The sequence below is a fragment of the Sander lucioperca genome, chromosome 18 (genome assembly GCF_008315115.2).
Source record: "Sander lucioperca isolate FBNREF2018 chromosome 18, SLUC_FBN_1.2, whole genome shotgun sequence".
Classification (NCBI taxonomy): Eukaryota; Metazoa; Chordata; class Actinopteri; order Perciformes; family Percidae; genus Sander; species Sander lucioperca.
This window is the reverse complement of record NC_050190.1, coordinates 22,282,172-22,301,497: the sequence shown is the minus strand read 5'-3', so window position 1 is coordinate 22,301,497 and position 19,326 is coordinate 22,282,172. Positions and strand designations below refer to the sequence as shown.

At 39.3% G+C, this 19,326-nt stretch overlaps 1 protein-coding gene and 3 gene segments (V, D, J or C); 2 read left to right on the top strand and 2 right to left on the bottom strand.

Moving 5' to 3' along the window:
• LOC116057516 overlaps positions 1 to 1,011 on the top strand; it is a 36,419-nt gene extending 35,408 nt beyond the window's left edge. Inside the window, 1 exon segment of the V gene segment in view lies at positions 403 to 1,011. Within this exon segment, the coding sequence occupies positions 403 to 725 (323 nt within the window).
• The window catches only part of LOC116057517, a 43,216-nt gene extending 41,173 nt beyond the window's left edge, over positions 1 to 2,043 (bottom strand). The window contains 2 exon segments of the V gene segment in view: positions 1,510 to 1,794; positions 1,887 to 2,043. Of these exon segments, the coding sequence occupies positions 1,510 to 1,794; positions 1,887 to 1,938 (337 nt within the window).
• The window catches only part of LOC116057656, a 41,894-nt gene extending 38,180 nt beyond the window's left edge, over positions 1 to 3,714 (bottom strand). Inside the window, 2 exon segments of the V gene segment in view lie at positions 3,206 to 3,503; positions 3,610 to 3,714. Of these exon segments, the coding sequence occupies positions 3,206 to 3,503; positions 3,610 to 3,658 (347 nt within the window).
• A 2,367-nt stretch (positions 3,715 to 6,081) lies between these two features.
• zgc:101744 (uncharacterized protein LOC541409 homolog) overlaps positions 6,082 to 19,326 on the top strand; it is a 26,697-nt gene continuing 13,452 nt past the window's right edge. Inside the window, exons 1-7 of one of the 3 annotated variants that reach the window (XR_004895778.1) lie at positions 6,082 to 6,273; positions 6,373 to 6,506; positions 11,533 to 11,626; positions 15,486 to 15,624; positions 16,974 to 17,142; positions 17,345 to 17,462; positions 17,535 to 18,103. Coding sequence is in view for 1 of the 3 variants with exons in the window: in XM_035994907.1 (XP_035850800.1) it covers positions 6,392 to 6,506; positions 11,533 to 11,626; positions 15,486 to 15,624; positions 16,974 to 17,142; positions 17,345 to 17,382 (555 nt within the window). In the remaining 2 variants the exon portion in view is untranslated. Of the gene's footprint in view, positions 6,274 to 6,372; positions 6,507 to 11,532; positions 11,627 to 15,485; positions 15,625 to 16,973; positions 17,165 to 17,344; positions 17,463 to 17,534; positions 18,104 to 19,326 lie in introns of those variants that run through there. The other 2 variants (XR_004895779.1, XM_035994907.1) reach the window with 2 other exon arrangements.

Below are 19,326 nucleotides of genomic sequence, written 5' to 3'. Positions count from 1 at the left end.
TTATCTTTGTGTTCACGGTTCATTCATTTGACATGTAGTGGAAAGGAAGTGAAAGAGACAGATGACAAAGGTTTGAGCTGTGTTCACATGAGTGTTTCAGCTCTGTCAGTTTAAACAGAAGAAAATCATCACAGGGACGAGTTATTCACTGTCACACATTATGGAACACATATGAAGATGTCATCAATGATCATTATCAATGAACCTTTGTAGTTGCATTTACACTTGAACCATGTGTCTGATGGTCTGATACTGAGTGATTTATGAGAGCAACAGCAGCACAAGTTATTCTGTTTTATTTGATCAAATATGAGAAATGACCAGTATGTCATGTTTCTTTATGACCAAGCCTTCACTCTGATTCCTTCGTCTTTCCTCCCCTCCCCTCTCTCTCTCCTCCAGTGGGTGTGGTGCGGCCCACCCTGAGCCTCCTCCCCCCCTCCAGAGAGGAGCTGCAGCAGGGCAGTGCCACACTGGTGTGTCTGGCCAGCGGGGGCTTCCCCTCAGCCTGGAGGCTGGGCTGGAAGGTGGGGGGCAGCAGCAGCTCCTCAGGGGTGTCCCACAGCCTGGAGGTCCTGGGGGGGGACGCCCACTACAGCTGGAGCAGCACCCTGAGCCTCCCTGCAGACCAGTGGAGGAAGGCGGGCTCAGTGAGCTGTGAGGCCAGTCTGAATGGACAGAGCCCTGTCACTCAAAGCCTGGACCCTGACCACTGCTCAGAGTAGAGCTTCAGCAACACTTCCTGTCTGGAAATGATGCTGCTTCTTTGATAGAGATCTTGATGAAGCTACACATCTCCTCTGCTCACATATTTCTGCACGTTTCACAGCTCTCTACTCTGTGTTTTAGTGTGAATGTTGCTTTCTTATATTCATCTTCTGCATGTTCTTCTTAATGTTCATCACTTTTCATGTTACACTGAATTTTATTAGTTTCACTCAAAGGAAACCATTCATCAAAAATGTGGTATGAACATTAAACCATCATTAAAAAAACTGTGGATTATAATGAGTCAGTGTCTTTGTATTTCTTTTATAATATATTATATATAATAATACTTTCTTGATCTTCTCGCTGCATACCTGATATCATACTATACATGACATTACAGGAATGTTGTAAGCTTATCAATTTGTGACATTTGAATATAAAACACTTTTTTAAATAAAGAATAATAATTAAATATATAACTGTAGTCCAACAACAATTCAACTTTCCCAGTTTACTCATAAAGACATTCAATTAACTAACAGGAATATCAGTTCAAAACTGTATGTGTAAGAGCGTCTGTGAGTTTGTGTCAGTTGTATTTAGATTCATTGTGGTTCTGCTTGATGACTCTTGTGTTGTGTTCACTGGACCAGTTCTCCTCATCACAGTCTCTTCACCAACCCTCTGCACCTGCAGCAGGCCGCTTTCACTTCAGTCAAACTGAAGGAGGTTTTTGTACGGCTCTAAATCACTGTGTGAATACGTCAGCGCTGTTTATGACATGAATACTCTTACAGTAATAAACTGCTGCATCTTCAGTCAGAACTCCACTGATGGTCAAAGTGAAGTCAGAGCTCCTTCCACTGCCACTAAACCGAGCTGGTGTTCCTGAATGACTGATGCTGACATGTCTTATTAGGAGCTTTGGAGTCTGTCCAGATTTCTGTTGATACCAGAACATACATTGACCATCACTACCACACCCTGCAACAGCTTGGCTGGTTTTACAGGTGAGAGTAACAGTGGATCCTGGAGTAGATGTCACTACTGGAGGCTGAGTCACAGTCACCTGACCGCTGCATCCTGCAGACAAAAACCAATCATTCATTTATCAGCAGAAATAAATGAGAGAAAAGGCAGCACATGATGTTTGAAATGTTGCTGAGTGAATGAACCTGTAAAACAGCAGCAGGCCAGCGTCCAGATGAGGATGGTGATGAGAGTCATGGTGGTTGTGCTTTCTGCTGTGTTGACTGACAGATCTGAGTCCTGCAGTGTTGAACTCACAGGACTATAAACCTTCTCAGTTCACTGGAGGATCAGCTGACCATGCAAAGCCTCCTCTCTATGGAAATGATTTCTCTGCTCTCAACAGACTGAAGGCAACGTGGGACACAACATCAGGAGGAATACTGCTCGGATTAACAATATCTATGATCTTAATGGAATAGAAGAATATATTGATATTAGAAGTGCAGTTGAGGATTTAAGGAGGAGTTTGTGTCCACTGTGGTTGGTATGAGATGTCTGTTTGTCTGCCTTTAAATTACTTACAGGGTTCACTGAAGATAAATAACATATTTCACTTCTGGTAATACGAGTTTCTTCCGGGCAGAAACATTTGGGGGTGGCAGTAGCTCAGTCTGTAGGGACTTGTCTTGGGAACCAGAGGGTAGCTGGTCTAAGTCCCCCGTATGAACCAAGTACGGAGTGTAGACTGGTAGCTGGAGAGGTGCCAGTTCACCTCCTGGGCACTGCCATGGTGCCTTTGAGAAGGCACCGAACCCCCAACTGCTCTGGGTCTAAGTTACAATGACTTGTATTACTTTCACTCCAAGAGAAACTATTCATTCAATAAAAAATGTGGCATGAACATTAAAACATTAAATAAACAGAACTGTGGATTATAATGAGTCAGTGTTTTTGTGTTTCTTTCATAATATATTTATTTATTATTATAAAAAAAATCTTCACAGTATCAAACCTGATATTATACCGTACCTGACAATACAGGATACAGGAGATGTTGCATTTTTATTACTTTGTGATGTTTGAATAGAAAACACTACTTTTTGAGTTTGAAATTATTTGTATTTTTTAAATGTTTAGTAATGATAATCATAAAATAATAATAATAATAATAATAATAATAATAATAATAATAATAATAATAATAATAATAATAATAATTATGATAATAATAATAGCAGTGGCTATAGTGCAACAAGAATGTAACGTTCCCAATTTTCTCTTAAAGTGTTGAATTAACTGATAAGAATAGAAGTTTTAAACTGTTTGTGTAAGAGCGTCTGTGAGTTTGTGTCAGTTGTATTTAGATTCATTGTGGTTCTGCTTGATGACTCTTGTGTTGTGTTCACTGGACCAGTTCTCCTCATCACAGTCTCTTCACCAACCCTCTGCACCTGCAGCAGGCCACTTTCACTTCAATCAAACTGAAGGAGGTTTTTGTACGGCTCTAAATCACTGTGTGAACACTCCACCAGTATGAGCACCCAGACAGTAGTAATCTCCAGCATCTTCAGCCTTAAAACCACTGATGGTTAAAGTGTAGTGAGAACCAGATCTACTGCCACTGAATCGAGGTGGAGTTCCAGTGAAGAGAGTTGATGCTTTGTATATAAGAAGTTTAGGAGCCTGTCCAGGTTTCTGAAGGTACCAACTGAGATCAGCATCAATATCTGAACTCCCTGAGGCGCTGATGGTCACAGTCCCTCCAAGACTAACAGACTTGGATTTGTCAGCCTGAGTCAGAAATTTGTTGGCAGACGACTCTGAAATGATAAAAGAAATGTGACCTTGAAAATCAGCAGGTTAGATTATAATACATTAGAGATTAATCAAACCACAATATGAGATTCATTTTCCAAAAACTCTCACCCTGACTCAGAAAACCCAACATGACAAACAGAGTTATTAGCAACATCATCCTGATGCAGTTTTCAGTGTGAGTGCATGGAAACAGTTCAGACTCTCTGTGACATAAGAACTTAAAACTGTGAGGAGCAGTGATGCATTAAAATCATGCAAAACACATTTGGGTACACCTGTCCTTGTGAAACAGAAAGGGAGAGATGAGGTGGAGTCAGTAGAGGCTACATCTCCCTGTGGACTGATTAAGAACATGTAGAATCTTTGGACTTTCTGTTCCTCTTCTCTCTGCAAAGTTTCCCAACGACCTTTGTGCTCATAAATAGATACAGACTGCCCTCTGCTGGCTGTATAGGTTCACAACTTCATATGGACATGAGATTGATTTTGTTTTCGACCGTTAACTCTTCTTCATGATCAAGACTTAAATCTGTTAATCCAGATCCAATGCTTGGAGATAGGTCTGGCAATGCGAGACTACTTCAGCTGTGACACTGCTGGACTCAGGAGGGTCAGGGCTGCCCTACATATAAACTTTCTGTTATTGATTATTGCCATCAAGCGCACCCAAAACATTAGTGTGACCTCCATCAGCAGCTGCTAACAGGTTAAAACTCCTCTGCATCTCTGATACATTTCAGCTGGAAATAAAAGTTGGTAAAGTGCTTTTACTTTTTGTCCTAAAAGAAGAACCAAACATGTATTACTCCGAGAACTTTTGTCCAGTTCAGACTGATTTCCTCCTCTGAGACGTTTTGATGAATTCAGGCTCTGATCAGCTCTGTCTTTATGAAACAGACTGATCCTGGTTCAGTTTGGTTTATTCAAGACAGGCTTTTCACAACACTGTAGGATAAACTTTTATTAAACAGTCCTCTGGGGGTTGACAGAATGAATACAGTACACAAACAGTCCAGGTGGGATTTGAAACAAAAACCTTCAGACTAGAGGTCTTTCTCTACCAGTTCAACTGTCAGGAGACTGTGAGGTAGACTGATTCTTACACAGAGAGGAGTCAGACTTTGTCAACATGTTAAATGTAAATCTGTTTCAGTCTGTAACCTTTGTTTTTCTACAGAATGATAAAGATGCAGTTTCTGTTGCTTCAGTCTGATCTTCCTTCTCTCTCTGGTTCTTTGTTGATCAGCGCTGTAGATGGCCCAGTATTGAATGACACGACTGGGGACGTGGAGACAAAGGAAGTAGATTTTGTTATCCCTTTACATTATCTGCATTTATTTAGTCTGCAGGCTGTGACTCTGCAGGTGATAGAGGAACTGATCATATAATATAGAGAAGTAATGCACACCAAAGGCTGTTTTGAGTTGCTTATCACTGGAAGTAGACTTGAAAGTAAAAAAAAAAGTGTTGCAAACTCTGGCTCCATATGCATTTCTGTATTTATTCTGATGATGTTTCAGCCCAAAATGTCATCATAATAAATAGAGAAATGCAAGAGAAGCTGATCATGTCCCCTTCAACTGCATTTTACATATTACAGTAAACCTAAAAAAAAAAAAAATCACAGTAAACCTGCCTTATTAAGGCATGAGTCATGATCTGCATACTTTCATTTAACATTGGACATCGATTTTACCTTAATTAAAATGGATTTTTAAATGGATTTTATTTTTTTTTATTTTTTTTAAGTGTAAAATGTATAAAATAACATTGCAGGTATCTACACCTTAATTTGCACCTTGAAGGACCTGATTTTTTTCAAATTAAGATGCACATTTGAGACACATTTTGAATTTATGTATAAGAGCAGTTTAATTGTTTGTGCAGTTTAAGGGTTTTTTAAAAACTCGCAAAGAGGTTTCTAAGAGAATCTTAAGAGAAGTATCATGTTTGGAAAAAAAGGCCGCTAAAGTTCCCTCTTGGTAGCCCCTATGGTAGATAAAATATGATGAAGTCCCATCTGTGGGCAAGACACTGTGATTAAGTTAAAAAACGATGCAGTGCCATATAGGCATGATCTAGGCTACATGCTAGAAAACCTTCAACTGCTGGTGCCCCACCACATACAGCTGCTGTGCCCTTTTTTTTAACTTTACGCCCATGCCCCTCAGACAGAGTCCACCACTGAACTGTAATATTAGGAAAAATAAACTACATTCAAACAGAGACATTGAATGTAACCTTTAAGTCTCCTTGACCTCCAAGTTTACTATTTGCAGCAGAGTAGCCTACAGCAGTAACATTTAGGCCTGGCTGGCCCCTATCAGTTGCCTACTATCAATCTAATGGTATACATGTATAGAAAATAACCTTAAATTCTCAGAGACCCATCTCTGTAACCCAAACAAAGGTTGTGAGTTGTCTCTAGCGGACTTCTGAAGCAAGTCATCAATTCAAAATCATGTTTATTAGCAACACTTCTACAATTCATGAAACATGAAGTAGATATAACGGTGCTTGTTGTGCTTTTTTAGCTGTTAAAAAAAGGGCTCCAGTCCCTATACACAAGTTGACTTCAGTCCACACAGCACAAACCGTTGTTAAATCACCTGCTGCATTGAACGTTACTCACCGGAGCTCTGTGATTCAGCAGGTCAGGTCAGCTGGCGACTGTCAAACTCCTCCTCCTAGTGCCACTGCCACCGCCGCAACTCAGCAGAGTCAGCAGCCAGCCATCCAGCGGCAAGTTTTCGGGCAAGCTATTAAACCAAGGTTAGTGAAAAATAATCCTATGTTTAATCAGAAATCCCACAAGCATCGGCACGTATAACATTTTGTTTTGTTTTTTTGTGCGGTTGGTGTCGACCACAGGCTCAGGAAAAGCCCGAAAATGAGTCAGTGGAAGGAACGCTTCGTGACTGTGCTCCATGAGAAAAACTTTGTGACAGATCAGTTGGCGACGCTGGAACAAAAAACGGGAGTAAAGAGAGAGTATATCGCCTTTGGTATGTTAACGGCTCGGTGAACAGGAAAGATGATACAATTAAACTTTCTTCCATGTTTGTGTATACTTTTAAAATGAATTTGCTTAGGGACTTAACGTCTCCTCCAAAAATTAACGTTAGCTAGCTAACGTTACAGTCTTCATGTTTAGGAAACAAGCCAACGTTAGCTAGTTTAGCTTATAAGTTGCCACTCAAACTACAACTGGCAGCCGGTTGTGGTCACACTGATGCGTGAGTACTTGACTTTATAGTGTGGTTTCATTTCCTGTGACACTGTAATCTGGCTCATGTTATCACCCTTCTCATTCTTGAATACCAAAGTTCATCCAGCTCAGACCTATAACAAGATTAGAGTTTGCATATAGCTATAATCCTCCTTAGACACCCCTATTTCAATATATTTCTGTTGAAATGAACTGCTTGTAATATCCCTCTAGCAGCTGGTACCAGGGGTATTTTTATCACGTCCTGAAATATCCAGTGCAATGCATAGATGCAAGGATATTCTAGGGTTACTGGTTATTCAACTGCAGGCTGCTCTCAGTTAGCTTTTAAAAGTTGTGTTTTGACACAGCTAAAGTCCACAAAGGCCACACACCTCAGGCTATGTATCTACATGGTGTCTGTGATGCCACAGAATTGCAGGAAATGACCTACATTGAAACCCACTGTCCTTACTCAAAATGTATGCTGGTGGTTGATGTTCTCAACATAGATTGCAGTTCTCAACATAGATAAACAACCAATTTTAAAGTCACAGAGGATTTGGATGCTGAATGTGTTGGTATTTAACTGCACCATATGATCACAGGCATGTTTGCAAATAGCTCTGAGGATTTTTGCTATTTTCAGTTGGGGTTTACAGCATATTGATATTTGAAAGTTGAAAAAGCATAATATATCAGCATATATTTATTTCTTAACATAATAAACACAAAACAAATGTTTTGGTAAGGATCCTTTATATTTGACTACTAAAGAACTGTGACCAAGATTTGGACTAAGCAAGACTGACTGAAAAATCAATGTATAAGTTGTATCGGGTGGACAACCTATGTAGCCTAATGGAGAGACACTTTCTAAACTAGAGCTGAAAAGGTTAGTCAATCAACAGAAAATGACCTGGCAACAATTTTGATAATGGATTCATCTTTTGTGTAGGCGTATTTTTTTTTTTAAGCAAAATGCCAGCCATTCATTCAAGATTTGCTGCTTTACTCGTTTTTTAATTATTGTAAATTGAATATCTTTGGGGTTGGACTGTTGGTCGGACAAATAATAATAATGCACTCATGGAGCCCAGGCCAATCAGCACTGGTGCCCCTCAGGGCTGTGTCAGCTCTCCAGTCCTCTTTACACTGTATACTAACGACTACACTAGACTCCACACTGACAATAATAGTATTAAATTAACAGATGATACAGCAATCCTCGGCCTTATGCACAAAGATAGAAGCCCAGCAGCGTATCATACGGAAATTGAGGAATTTGTCCAGTGGTGCGACGACAACTATCTTGTGCTAAATGTGACCAAGAATGAGGAGATGGTGTTTGACCCAAAGGCGACACCAGGCCTGTAGTGATCAACAACTTACCCATTACTCAGGTTAGCTCTTACAAGTACCTTGGTGTACATATTGATAATGCACTCAGCTGGAAGGACCACGTAAACGCTCTTTGTTCCAGACTTCAACAGAGGATGCATTTTCTACGAAGACTTACTTAGTGTATGGAGTCGAACAAAAATATATGTTGTTATTCTATCATGTAATACTAGAGAGTATTCTAAAATACGGTATCACAGCCTGTTATGGTAAGCTGACAGTACAGTCCAAATCACAGATCGCCCGTCAGGTACAGACAGCTATGAAGATTATGGGGGTCAAAAACCATCTGTCCCCCCAAACAATTTATGAGCAGCCGGTTATCAGCCAGGCACAAAAAATAGTTTCCGATCCGACCCACATACTTTACCCAGAATTTCAGCTTTTACCCTCTGGTAGAAGATTCAGGGTTCTAAAATGCAGGCTAAACCGATATAAACACTCATTTGTGCCTATGTCCATTACGCTTATCAACACTAACATGTAGGCTGGCTGGCTTGTGCACTATGTTATCATGCAATAAGTATGTTATTGGGGTTATGCAATATGTTAGTGGTGCAATACATGGGCTGTTGGATTGTTCAATATGTCATTGTGTACTGCATAGGATATGTGGAAATGTGTCATTTGTGCAATTTGTAGGCTATTGGGATTGTGCAATATGTTAGTTGTGCAATACATAGGCTATTTGGGTTGTGCATTATGTCAGTGCATTGTGTCATTTGTGCAATACGTAGGCTATTGGGGTTGGGCAATATGTTAGTTGTGCAATATCTCATTGTGCAAGGGCTGTGCTACACTTATTGCGGAGAATGCAGCCGACAGGGTTGTTCATATATATATATATATATATATATATATATGAAAATGTATCAGTCTGGCTCTACCCAACATTAACCCCTGTGAAGTATGGTTGAGTAAAAGAGGCCTGATCCCTGTCATTTAAGTGGCACTACTGCCCTTTCAGGATTAATAAAATGATCACATGAACAGAAAATGTCAGTTTATCAGATTCAGTTGGTGTCAGTTAAAGCTCATTTAGATTTGCATTTAAATACTTCCATGTTTTTTTATCTCTCACCCACGCATGCACACACACACACACACACACACACACACACACACACACACACACACACACACACACGCACACGCACACGCACACACACACACACACACACACACACACTAATTTGTGTGTGTGGAACAAATACTGAGGATTGTATGCAAATATCACCTGACTTGCCTCTACCCTGCTTTTAGCAGAAGGTAGAATAAGACAGAGCAGCCAAATTATACCTTGACCTGTCCTATTTACGTTACCGCTTTAGCTTGTTAGTGTATGTGTACACTGATAATGGGTTGCATACAACAAATTCTTTCCTGTTGGCTCAAAATAATGTTATGTTGTACTTTGCCCTAATCCAGGCATCTAAGTCAAACAGAGTTACAAAGCTGTGTCCATTAAATTGTCTTCTGATTAGTTGAGAAACGTCTTAAGTTCATGCTGACTCTTGTGAAATACTGAAGTGGGAATACTACTGTCCTGACTGGAGTAGAGGTCTCATCTGTACTGCGTATGCAGCCAAACTCACTGAGTATGCGGCCTTTGTTTGTTAGCTTCATGTCTTTAAAGTCAACAACAAACCCGTGACCCACGGTACTCTTAACAATAGAGTTTTGATGCTAAGAGGAACTGTATTTACAGCTGAATTACAACTCCTGCCACTCTGAGTGCTTTGAGTCATCACAGGATTACACAACTGTGTAATGGCTTTTGTGCCCTTATTTTCACAAGAGGGACATGTGTTTTCATTCAAGGCTGTCAAATCTATACATGGTCACATGGCTGTATTGTTCATTTTCCTAGAGCAGTTGAGGAGTTGCTTACTTACAGAGCCAGATGGATCCTGCTGTCAGCTTTTTAATATTCATCATTAACTAATTACAAACGTCAGTTTATGATTTCCCTATTCAAAGCGTTAATGTGCAGACTGGAGTGTCTGCTTCTGTGAGCCGTCTCCTTGGGGTCTTTCATTTCAACCAGTTGTTCCAGTTTTACCTTCATTAGAGTGGCAGAGTATAATACTGGGACAACAAATGAGATGTAAAGAGCAGGCAACGGTTAGAACAGTATCAAAGGCTTTTAGTGCTCTGGATACTGTGACTTCATTGCCTCTGATTGTTGAATTTTATATCAGTTGAGTTTTGCATACATTTGATATAAGGCATTACTCACATCCACAGCTGCTTGACAGTTAGACGTCATTCCTCTTGTCCTGTTTTACCCTCTGCGTGACCACAGACAAAAAAAGCTTTAAAAAAGATCTGCGACTTCAATTTGTTTTATAGGCCTGGGAGTTGTTTGAAGAAGATGGAAAACTATCATTGAACGCTAAAACCAACATGCATTTTGAATAATAATAATAATAATAATAATAATAATAATATCCTTTTTGAAAAACAAACAAAAAACAAGACTGACTTAGAGAAATCAATTACTAATGGAAGAAATGAATTGGCTAAAATGGCTTGTGAGACTGCAGTGTATTTGCTTCGAAGTCAGCATCATGCTACCAGCTAACCAGTAAGCTGTTTAAGCCTTGTGAGGGATTAAGCAATGCAGCCAACTAGAGTGATCAGCATACAGTTCAGTTCATATAGAGCTGATTGATCTTTTTCGTAAGTCTATATTTCAAAATATAGCCCTGTATATATACATCTGTACAATTACAATACAGTACAATGCATATAAAAAATAAAAATTAGTCATATTCCGTTTTTGTTGACCTTATCAGAAAAGTGTCAATTCATTGTACTGTACTGCATTATATTGAGAGGTGTTTCTAATGTTTGGTCCTCACTATTTGCATTATAAGAATATAAGAAACACCTCTGAGTATAATGCTGTCCAGTACACCATCACTATACCCTCAGTGCTAAGCATATACTTTAGTTAACACCTCTATGTCAACACTGCATGCACTGCAAAAGTATATACATTATATGTGGAAAGCCCTGTTTGCATGTAAAGGCATCTATTGAGATTGCTTTGTACGTTAGACATACACTGTAATAGTAATACAAATTTTAGGTTTTGGCATTTCTGGCATCTTTCACATATCTGGGGTGTATAGGCTAGGCTGTTTCAAATGGCTGTGTGAGCTTTGCAGTGTGTTAAAAGCATTATACAGTCTATGGTTAAAAGTCAACTCTTCCACTGGCTGGATTTGAATATCAGTGTTTGACTTGTGTTTAGTGCTCCTCCTAATCCTGGTACTATGCTGTCCTGACATCCTGCTAACAGACACACACTCTTGACAACAAATTAGTTGTGGCTTGACATTAGACATGTTTGTCAAGTAACTTGATAACGTCTCCCTCCCCTTCCTGTCCCTTTTCTCTTCTTTCTCCCTCTGCAGGTGTTATGAGTTTGGTCGGGCTTTATCTTCTTTTTGGATATGGAGCCTCACTGCTCTGCAACCTGATTGGCTTTGCCTATCCAGCATATTTCTCGTATGTATACATACATACATACATACATACATCAGGGGTGTGATTCTTCCGGATAATTCCGCAAATCCGGCTTTTCAGACCTGAAAATGAAGCTCTTGTAAATCAATGCAAAACATTTTTGGAGGGGGGGGGGGGCGCAAGGCACGGGTCGGGGGTATTGGTAAACATTGTCGGTACACGATCCGTTCTGCCTGCACGATCCGTTCTGCACATGCGCAAGATAATACTGTTTTACGTATCCATACGACCTGCACGATCTGTTCCACGCTAGCCTATGGCTAGCCTCCACCGGGATGCTAACGTTAGTTTAGCTAACAGCTAATTCGGCTAAAATAACGTTAACTCAAACGTAATGGGAAAAGCAGGCTACAGCTAAATTAAGACTTCACAGTAATAACAATAAAGACAAGTATTGAGTGATTGTATTTTAAATGAGCACAAGTAAAGTAGAACTGACGTAACAGCTGTTATATATGTCAACGTTTATTTTCAAGTTTTATTTTGAGGGTCTTTTAAAGTTATTACATGCTGTCTCAGCTAGCAGTTAGCCGAATTAGCTGTTAGCTAAACTAACGTTAGCTTGCCTGTGGAGGCTAATGGCAGTTGAGTTAACGTTATTTTAGACTGAATCTAGCTGTCAGCTAGCGGTTAGCCGAATTAGCTGTTAGCTAAACTAACGTTAGCTTTACACTATGTAGATTAAACTTTGCAATTAATCCGCGGTTCACATGTATGTATGAACTGTGGTGGTCCATTACACTGTAGGCTTTATTCAACATCACTGATTAAGTAGCCTAAGTCAATCCTACAAACAACTGGACTTTAGGGTGAAGTGTTGTTGTATCCGGCCCATGTCCCGGATTTGAAAGCCCCCTTACTGGACTACTGAATATAATAATATTCCATTATATTTTGTATTTTGAATTGTTACCTGCCACCAGAATTTTGTGATTTCCTTGCAATAAATATTGACATTTTTACCATAAATTGGTGCCTAAAAATGTATCAGAATGCAGGAATTGAAGTCTTTTACCCTCAAAATTTCCTCCCCCAGACCCCCTCCCCCCCCTGCTTTGTGTGTTCCCGCAAAGACAAATTCTGAGCAAGGAAAAACCCTGAAGTATAATCACCGACAGCCATAAAAAACATTTAAATTGGAGAGTTAGAGTTAAAACGGATGAAAAGATGGAGAACCAGACAGACAATATGTACAGTGTCAACAGAGAGAAACACGGACAATCGAACAGACAGTGACAACATACATACTACGTACCTACATACTGTAGAGAATGACCGTAACAGCATACAAACGGCATAAATAAAAATTTGTTATAAACGTGTGCTCTTTAAAAAGTAGAAAGCATTGTTTACCAGTTACATTAAATGTTTAAAAATCCGTAAATGTCCGTGGGTGGGGCTGCATGGGCGTAGTAATGTGGGCTGGTGTGGCTACAGTGCCAGGGCTGTGTGAGTGTGGGTGTGGGTGTGGGTGTGGTAGTAAGGAGAGAGAATGGGAGAAGGAAGTTTGTGTGAGGTGGACCTGGTCACCACAGACCCAAATCTTCTCAGCTGTTGCTACTGTCATATGCTGCACTGTCTCTTCATGTGGCACATTATTTATATTATAACAAGGTAATGCAATGTGTAATCAAGTGATGACTGATTAACAGTAATGTAAATGCTAAATGCCCTAATACCTGTTGATACTACAACAATGCAAAGTATAGGCTCTTAACCTTGCAGTTTTGCACATATCATGTCAGACTCAATTTCTCCATTTCTTTGCACAAAACTCTCCAGAAAGTGCCATTTTGCCAATCACACCTATGATACATACATACATACACACACACACACACACACACACACACACACACACACACACACACACACACATATATATATATATATATATATATATATAAAAATACAATTCCAATGAAAAGTAATCCGTCAGTACCTTCAATTTATGCATTAAAAACAGTGATATTCATATATATAATTTACTTTTTTAGCAGTAAAAGCAAAGGTGTATCTGTAAATATGGCTCTGTCCAGTTAGCCCACACATGCACAATACTAGAGGTTTGGAACTGAGACATGCACTTGGAATAAAGCGATTGTTAATTATTAAATCTCATTAATTACACCTGTTCTTTTCCTGCTATGGCATGTCAAAATTTGCTTTTTAGTATTACAACTGAGAATGGATCTTACTTTTAATAGAGACAGAGCGCATTCATACTCTGAAAACCACACCCACCGGGGGGGGGGAAACAACTCTGCTCTCCATTGACTTGTATTCCTTGTCAATTTCGTCTGCTAGCAAACAACCGTACAATGCCTAAAAGCTGCTGTGTGGTGATATTCACTACAAACAGGGTAAATAACCCATGACTTAAGTTTTTTACATTCTCCGTGCTGATTTCTCACATCTGTATCCACTTTTGTCTTCATATAAGATCAGTTTTTCGGGGTTGGCAGCTTATAAAAACTTAAGTTATGTTTTTTTTTTTTTTTTTTTTTTTTTTTTTGAAATTGACGAGGAGGCACCTTCACGCAATACAAGTCAATGGAGAACAGAGAGTTCTTTTCCCCTCCGAAGGGGGCGGGACTTATATGCGCTCTGTCTCTATGTCTTTACTTTATGGACTACTGACATTAATGTTTCTTTTTCAACCGTGAGACAGTCATCTCTGTTTTCAATTGTTTCTAATGTTTCAGTAAAAGTTATAAGACTTAGTTAAAGAATACGTTTGGATTTTCTAAAGTCTATCTCAATACTCACGTGCCCATTCGTACATTGAAAGTCACTGTAATCATTCATCCTCTCCTTACTGGCCATAAAGTAATCTTCCTACTCGTCTTTTTCTAGTACACAATGATGTCTTTGTGTTGCTCTTCCTCAACTGCAGGTCAGTAGGGAAATGTGTCTGCAACACTCAATAGAGACTTTTGTACTAAAAAGACTGTAACTTTGGAAAGTACCCACTTGATTTGACTATCATCACTATGATTACTGAAGCCTCATAATTAGCTTGAGCTGAACTTCTGAATGCATTTTTGCACAAAACCAGGACTGTATTTTTTTGTGCTAGAAAGGGATCACTTTACAGCCAGTAAGGAGAGGTTGAACGATTACAGGGGCCAAAAACTCATTCAATATACATATGGACATGTGAGTATTGTACTAAGACACACTTAGTATAGTACTCACATGCCCATGAATCTGAACCCATCCATTAAGGAGTCATGTTGAAAATCATGTTGAGTACATTGAAAACGGAATTGTTCATTTGTCTTTTCCCCCTCTCTTTTATCTCTTTTATTTGGCACATTGTAACCTTTTAAACACATTACTGCCACAAACATTTCAAATACATCATGGCCCTCTGTAGGAATGCATAATCGATACCCGGCCGCATCAACAATTGATTATGGATTAATTATTAATCATTTCTGAAATACTTTGGACGTTTTTTCCATTAGAAAACCATTTTAGCCACTGATATGACCTATGTTCGATGCAAAATCAGAGTAGGCTACATTAGGAGTTAAAAGAACAAGTAAACACAAAAAAATAACTTCATCTAAAATTGCAAAGCTCCCGTCTGCAGACCTGATGGGTTGATATGTTTTTAATCAGTTAAATCATTCATAGCGATTACTCATTAACATCCCTAGCCCTCTGCATTCAGCAGAAGTGTGTATCGTGTCATCCCCATACTTTTGGCATGCATGAGCATCCTTGAATGAATGCTGGTAGAGCACGAGACACACTTTTAATCTTTGCAGTATGTACTGTTGATGTCATGTCCTCATCAATCTTCTGACTGAACCCTGTCCTCCTGTCCATTCAGTATCAAGGCCATTGAGAGCAGTGCGAAGGAGGATGATACACAGTGGCTGACCTACTGGGTTGTTTATGGACTCTTCAGCATCGCCGAGGCCTTTTCTGACATCTTCCTCTTCTGGTTCCCCTTTTACTATATTGGCAAGGTAGGCTGACCTTTTAATTTGTAGTCTGCTTTCACTGTGACAACGTGTTGAATCACATGAGTATTCATGTCTGGTGGCCTGTACATCGTAGCTTGCCAACAGCGCACTCTTGTGGACAGTTTGTGTCAAAATGAGGAAGACCTTCAGACACCTGCTGTGTTGCAGGCCAATACTACACAACTCTTACCAGGTTTTAAATATGCTGTCTGCAAATGGATTTATATTGTTGAAACAATATAAACAAAAACAAAAAAAAAAGTCAGTATGCAAACAACTAAAAAGGCTTGATTTTTAAGTGAGCTTTTTGGTGGACACTATTTTCCCCTCAATGCATTGTACGAAGGAAATGGACGAGCTACTCACAGCTGCAGAGCATAGGAATAAGCTGCAAATGGTGGTGAGATAGTTCTAGAAACACATTGGAGAACAAAAAGATAAGTTTAATATAAAACATTTTGACCTCTCTTTGGGAAGTGTAATTGGCAGTGGAGTTTCCAAGTCGCAGTATAATTGGCGTCTCCACATGGATGTATTATTTATTAAGTATGTTATAAAACTCCTAAAGTATATTTATTGTAAAATATGTTCCTGTATACTAACTGCAAAAACTATATACTATAAATATTTAGTAGATACTACGTACTGGACACAGCTCATATGTAGGATGGTAATGGGACATGGCGATTCCCATCAGTTACAGTGGAAGTCATTTCATGTCCCTTTTGACCTAGGAGATGACGAGTCTGAAGTTGAATAGGTTGAGTAAAGTTGTAAGTTATGTTCCGAGACAAAGTGACCCCACATATCAGGAAAGCCCTGCATCGACCATCAAAAGGTCACATCACTGTCTATTGTTTGGGCCTAATTACCATGATCATTATTGCTTTTCTCCGTTGAAATGGTTTGGTTTCAATGAATAAACGTAATCCTGGAAAATAGGATTAATAAATAAAACAATGCGTGTTGGCAAATTAACATAGGCCTGTTATGTAACACAATACAATAGCCAGCATGTTTGAGAAATGTTAACACTTCTCATTTAATGCAAAAGCTTTAGCTTGATTTTGAAATTACCTAGTTTAGGTCTGCAACTGACCCTTACTTTGATTTATCAATAAACCTGCCAAGTATTTGTTTAATAAGTGATTAATCTGTTGGCCTATGAAATCTCAAATGTTAAATAATGATCATAATTTCCTTAAACCCAAGGTGCCGTCATCAAATAGCTTGTTTTTCCAACTAACACTCTAAATCCCATATATAGTTGATTTTTTTTTTTAATCGCATAAGATAAAGAACCGGACACAGCAGTATAATATGTAAGATCTGCCGTCTGCTCTCCTCCTCAGTGTTTGTTCCTGATATGGTGCATGGCTCCAGTGACGTGGAACGGCTCCGCGGTCTTGTACAACCGTGTGATCCGGCCATTTTTCTTGAAGCACCAGGCTACCATGGACAGTGTGGTCAGCGATCTGAGCGCCAGGGCTAAGAACATAACTGAGACCGTGACAAAGGAGGGTGAGATACCCACAGTATACATGCAAGTACAGCCACATACTATATGTACTGCAGCAACATATTCTCCAGATACATTTCTCCATCGCCTCTCAGATTCACACTGTAAAAGTATATCATCAAATACAGTGATCTGTTGTATCTTTGAGTCTGTTTTGCCTTCCTGCAAAATATAGTTATTTTTCTTCTCTGTTTGTTCCATCAGCTGTTAACCGGGCCCTCAACCATGACAAGGACCAGTGAGAAACACGGGAAGGCTTTGTGTGTGTGTCTGCGTGTGTGTGTGTGTGTGTGTGCACGCATGTTTGTTTGGCTGGTTGAAAGAGGGACAGAATGAGTTTATGTGTGTGTTTGTTGTTTTGCTTTTGGTTTGTCGTCCCCCCCCCCCCTTCCATGACAATTATATTGATCAACCCCCGTGTCATACGGTGAACTGAAGCTTTACACTTGTTAAAATAAATAATAGCATGTTTGTGCGTTATCAGTTTACTGCCATTGGTACTGCTAAGACAATCGGAGAAGCTGTGACCTTTTATGTGATGTTCTTTGTTGTAGTGTGAAAGATATTCATTCATAGCAAAGTTTATGATTGTATGCCTTCAGGTTTCAGCAACACTGGTGGTGCAGTCAATATTATTGTCCAATTGAGCCATTTGTGCCAGAGAACGGAGGCTGACAACATTACGGTTAAAAGAAGTTGTCTTCAAATGTTTTCACAAACGGCATTTTCTAACATTGTTAATCTTAACTGGAACTTGTACATGTCATTAATGTGTTCTTGCTGTTAAATGCCTCACTATTTATGTGCCAAGCAACATTTAAAGTCTGTTTGAGCTATTGGGAAGGTTCTCGGTCTTTCTTTCCAGGATTCTTTCTTTCTCTGCACGTCTTCTGCCTTTTGATATGTCTTAATTTATCTTCTCACAATGATGACATAATAAAACTGGAACCTTAATGAACTGAACAAGTGTCTGCCTGTCTGGCTTTAAACTTTCAGATTTATTTCTTTTCTTCTGGTGCCCTCTCTCCAAGCCGTGTCATTCCTCACAAAGTAGGAAATTGGATTTTATTTTGTCCAAATTACAATGTTCATGCACCGGTGATTTCTGTAATTGTTTCTTTTTATAGCAGTGGCAAGTCAGGGAAATTGTCTGGATCCTTAACCTCTGCACATTTGGCTCTAGTTCACTTTGCAGCACCACATTTTTCGTATTATTGGAGTATTTGTAAATGGTGCACAAATATCTCACATTGTGTCTTGGGAAAAAATTTAAATTTTCATTACCCTTTTCCAAATTAGAATATATCCAGTTAAAATATACATTCTTTATTAAACATCTCTTAACTACATATTTGTTTTACAATAAATTACATTCATTGTTACCAAATTTGCAGATGTAGCTGTAGATCACTTTAAATTAAACTCAATATTCTTTTTTTTTTATTTATTATTTATTTGGTATGGCATGTTTTTTTTTGTCGTGATTTTTTGCAAGGAAGATATTATTGCCATGGACAATTTCTCTCCCATCCTTTGTATCCACTTGATCTTTTGACCTGTCATCCTCAAGTCCATTTACCGGCATTCAGACCTAACCACCCACACTTTAATTTGTCTTTGGCTCTGTATTCACGCTTGAAGGGCTCTGAATGAGGAGCTTTTGTGTTGGTGCAGTGGATGTAATGCATGGGAAATGGTAGATGGAGCCGGTGAGTTGGCCACACACTGCCATGGGGAGAGGAAAGGCACCCATCTGGAAAAGGCTGCTGTGAAGATGCGACTGCTGGGTGTTTGTTATGGATCCCCTCAGCCACCGGTGGCCAACAGGTTATTGATTAAACAGAAATTGGACACCGAAACCAATTATTGCGTTGTGTTGCTGTGTGGTTTGATCCAACGCCTTGTATTGAGTGTGGGGTCTGTATTGAGTGTGGGGCCTGTAATGGCTTAGGACAGTGGAAGAAGAGCTGAAGAGAAGAGGACAAAGAAGGAAATGAGTCAATGTAAGAAAGCATGTTTTAAACGTACACAAACATTTTTCAGCAGACGTTTTCCTTATTACAAGCTGCTTTTTACTCTACAGCAACATAGCTCTCAGGATGGAAATGTCGGTTGTTACTGATTGAATATCTCAACTATTGAATGGATTGACATTTTCTACACACATTAGTGGTCCCCAGAGGATA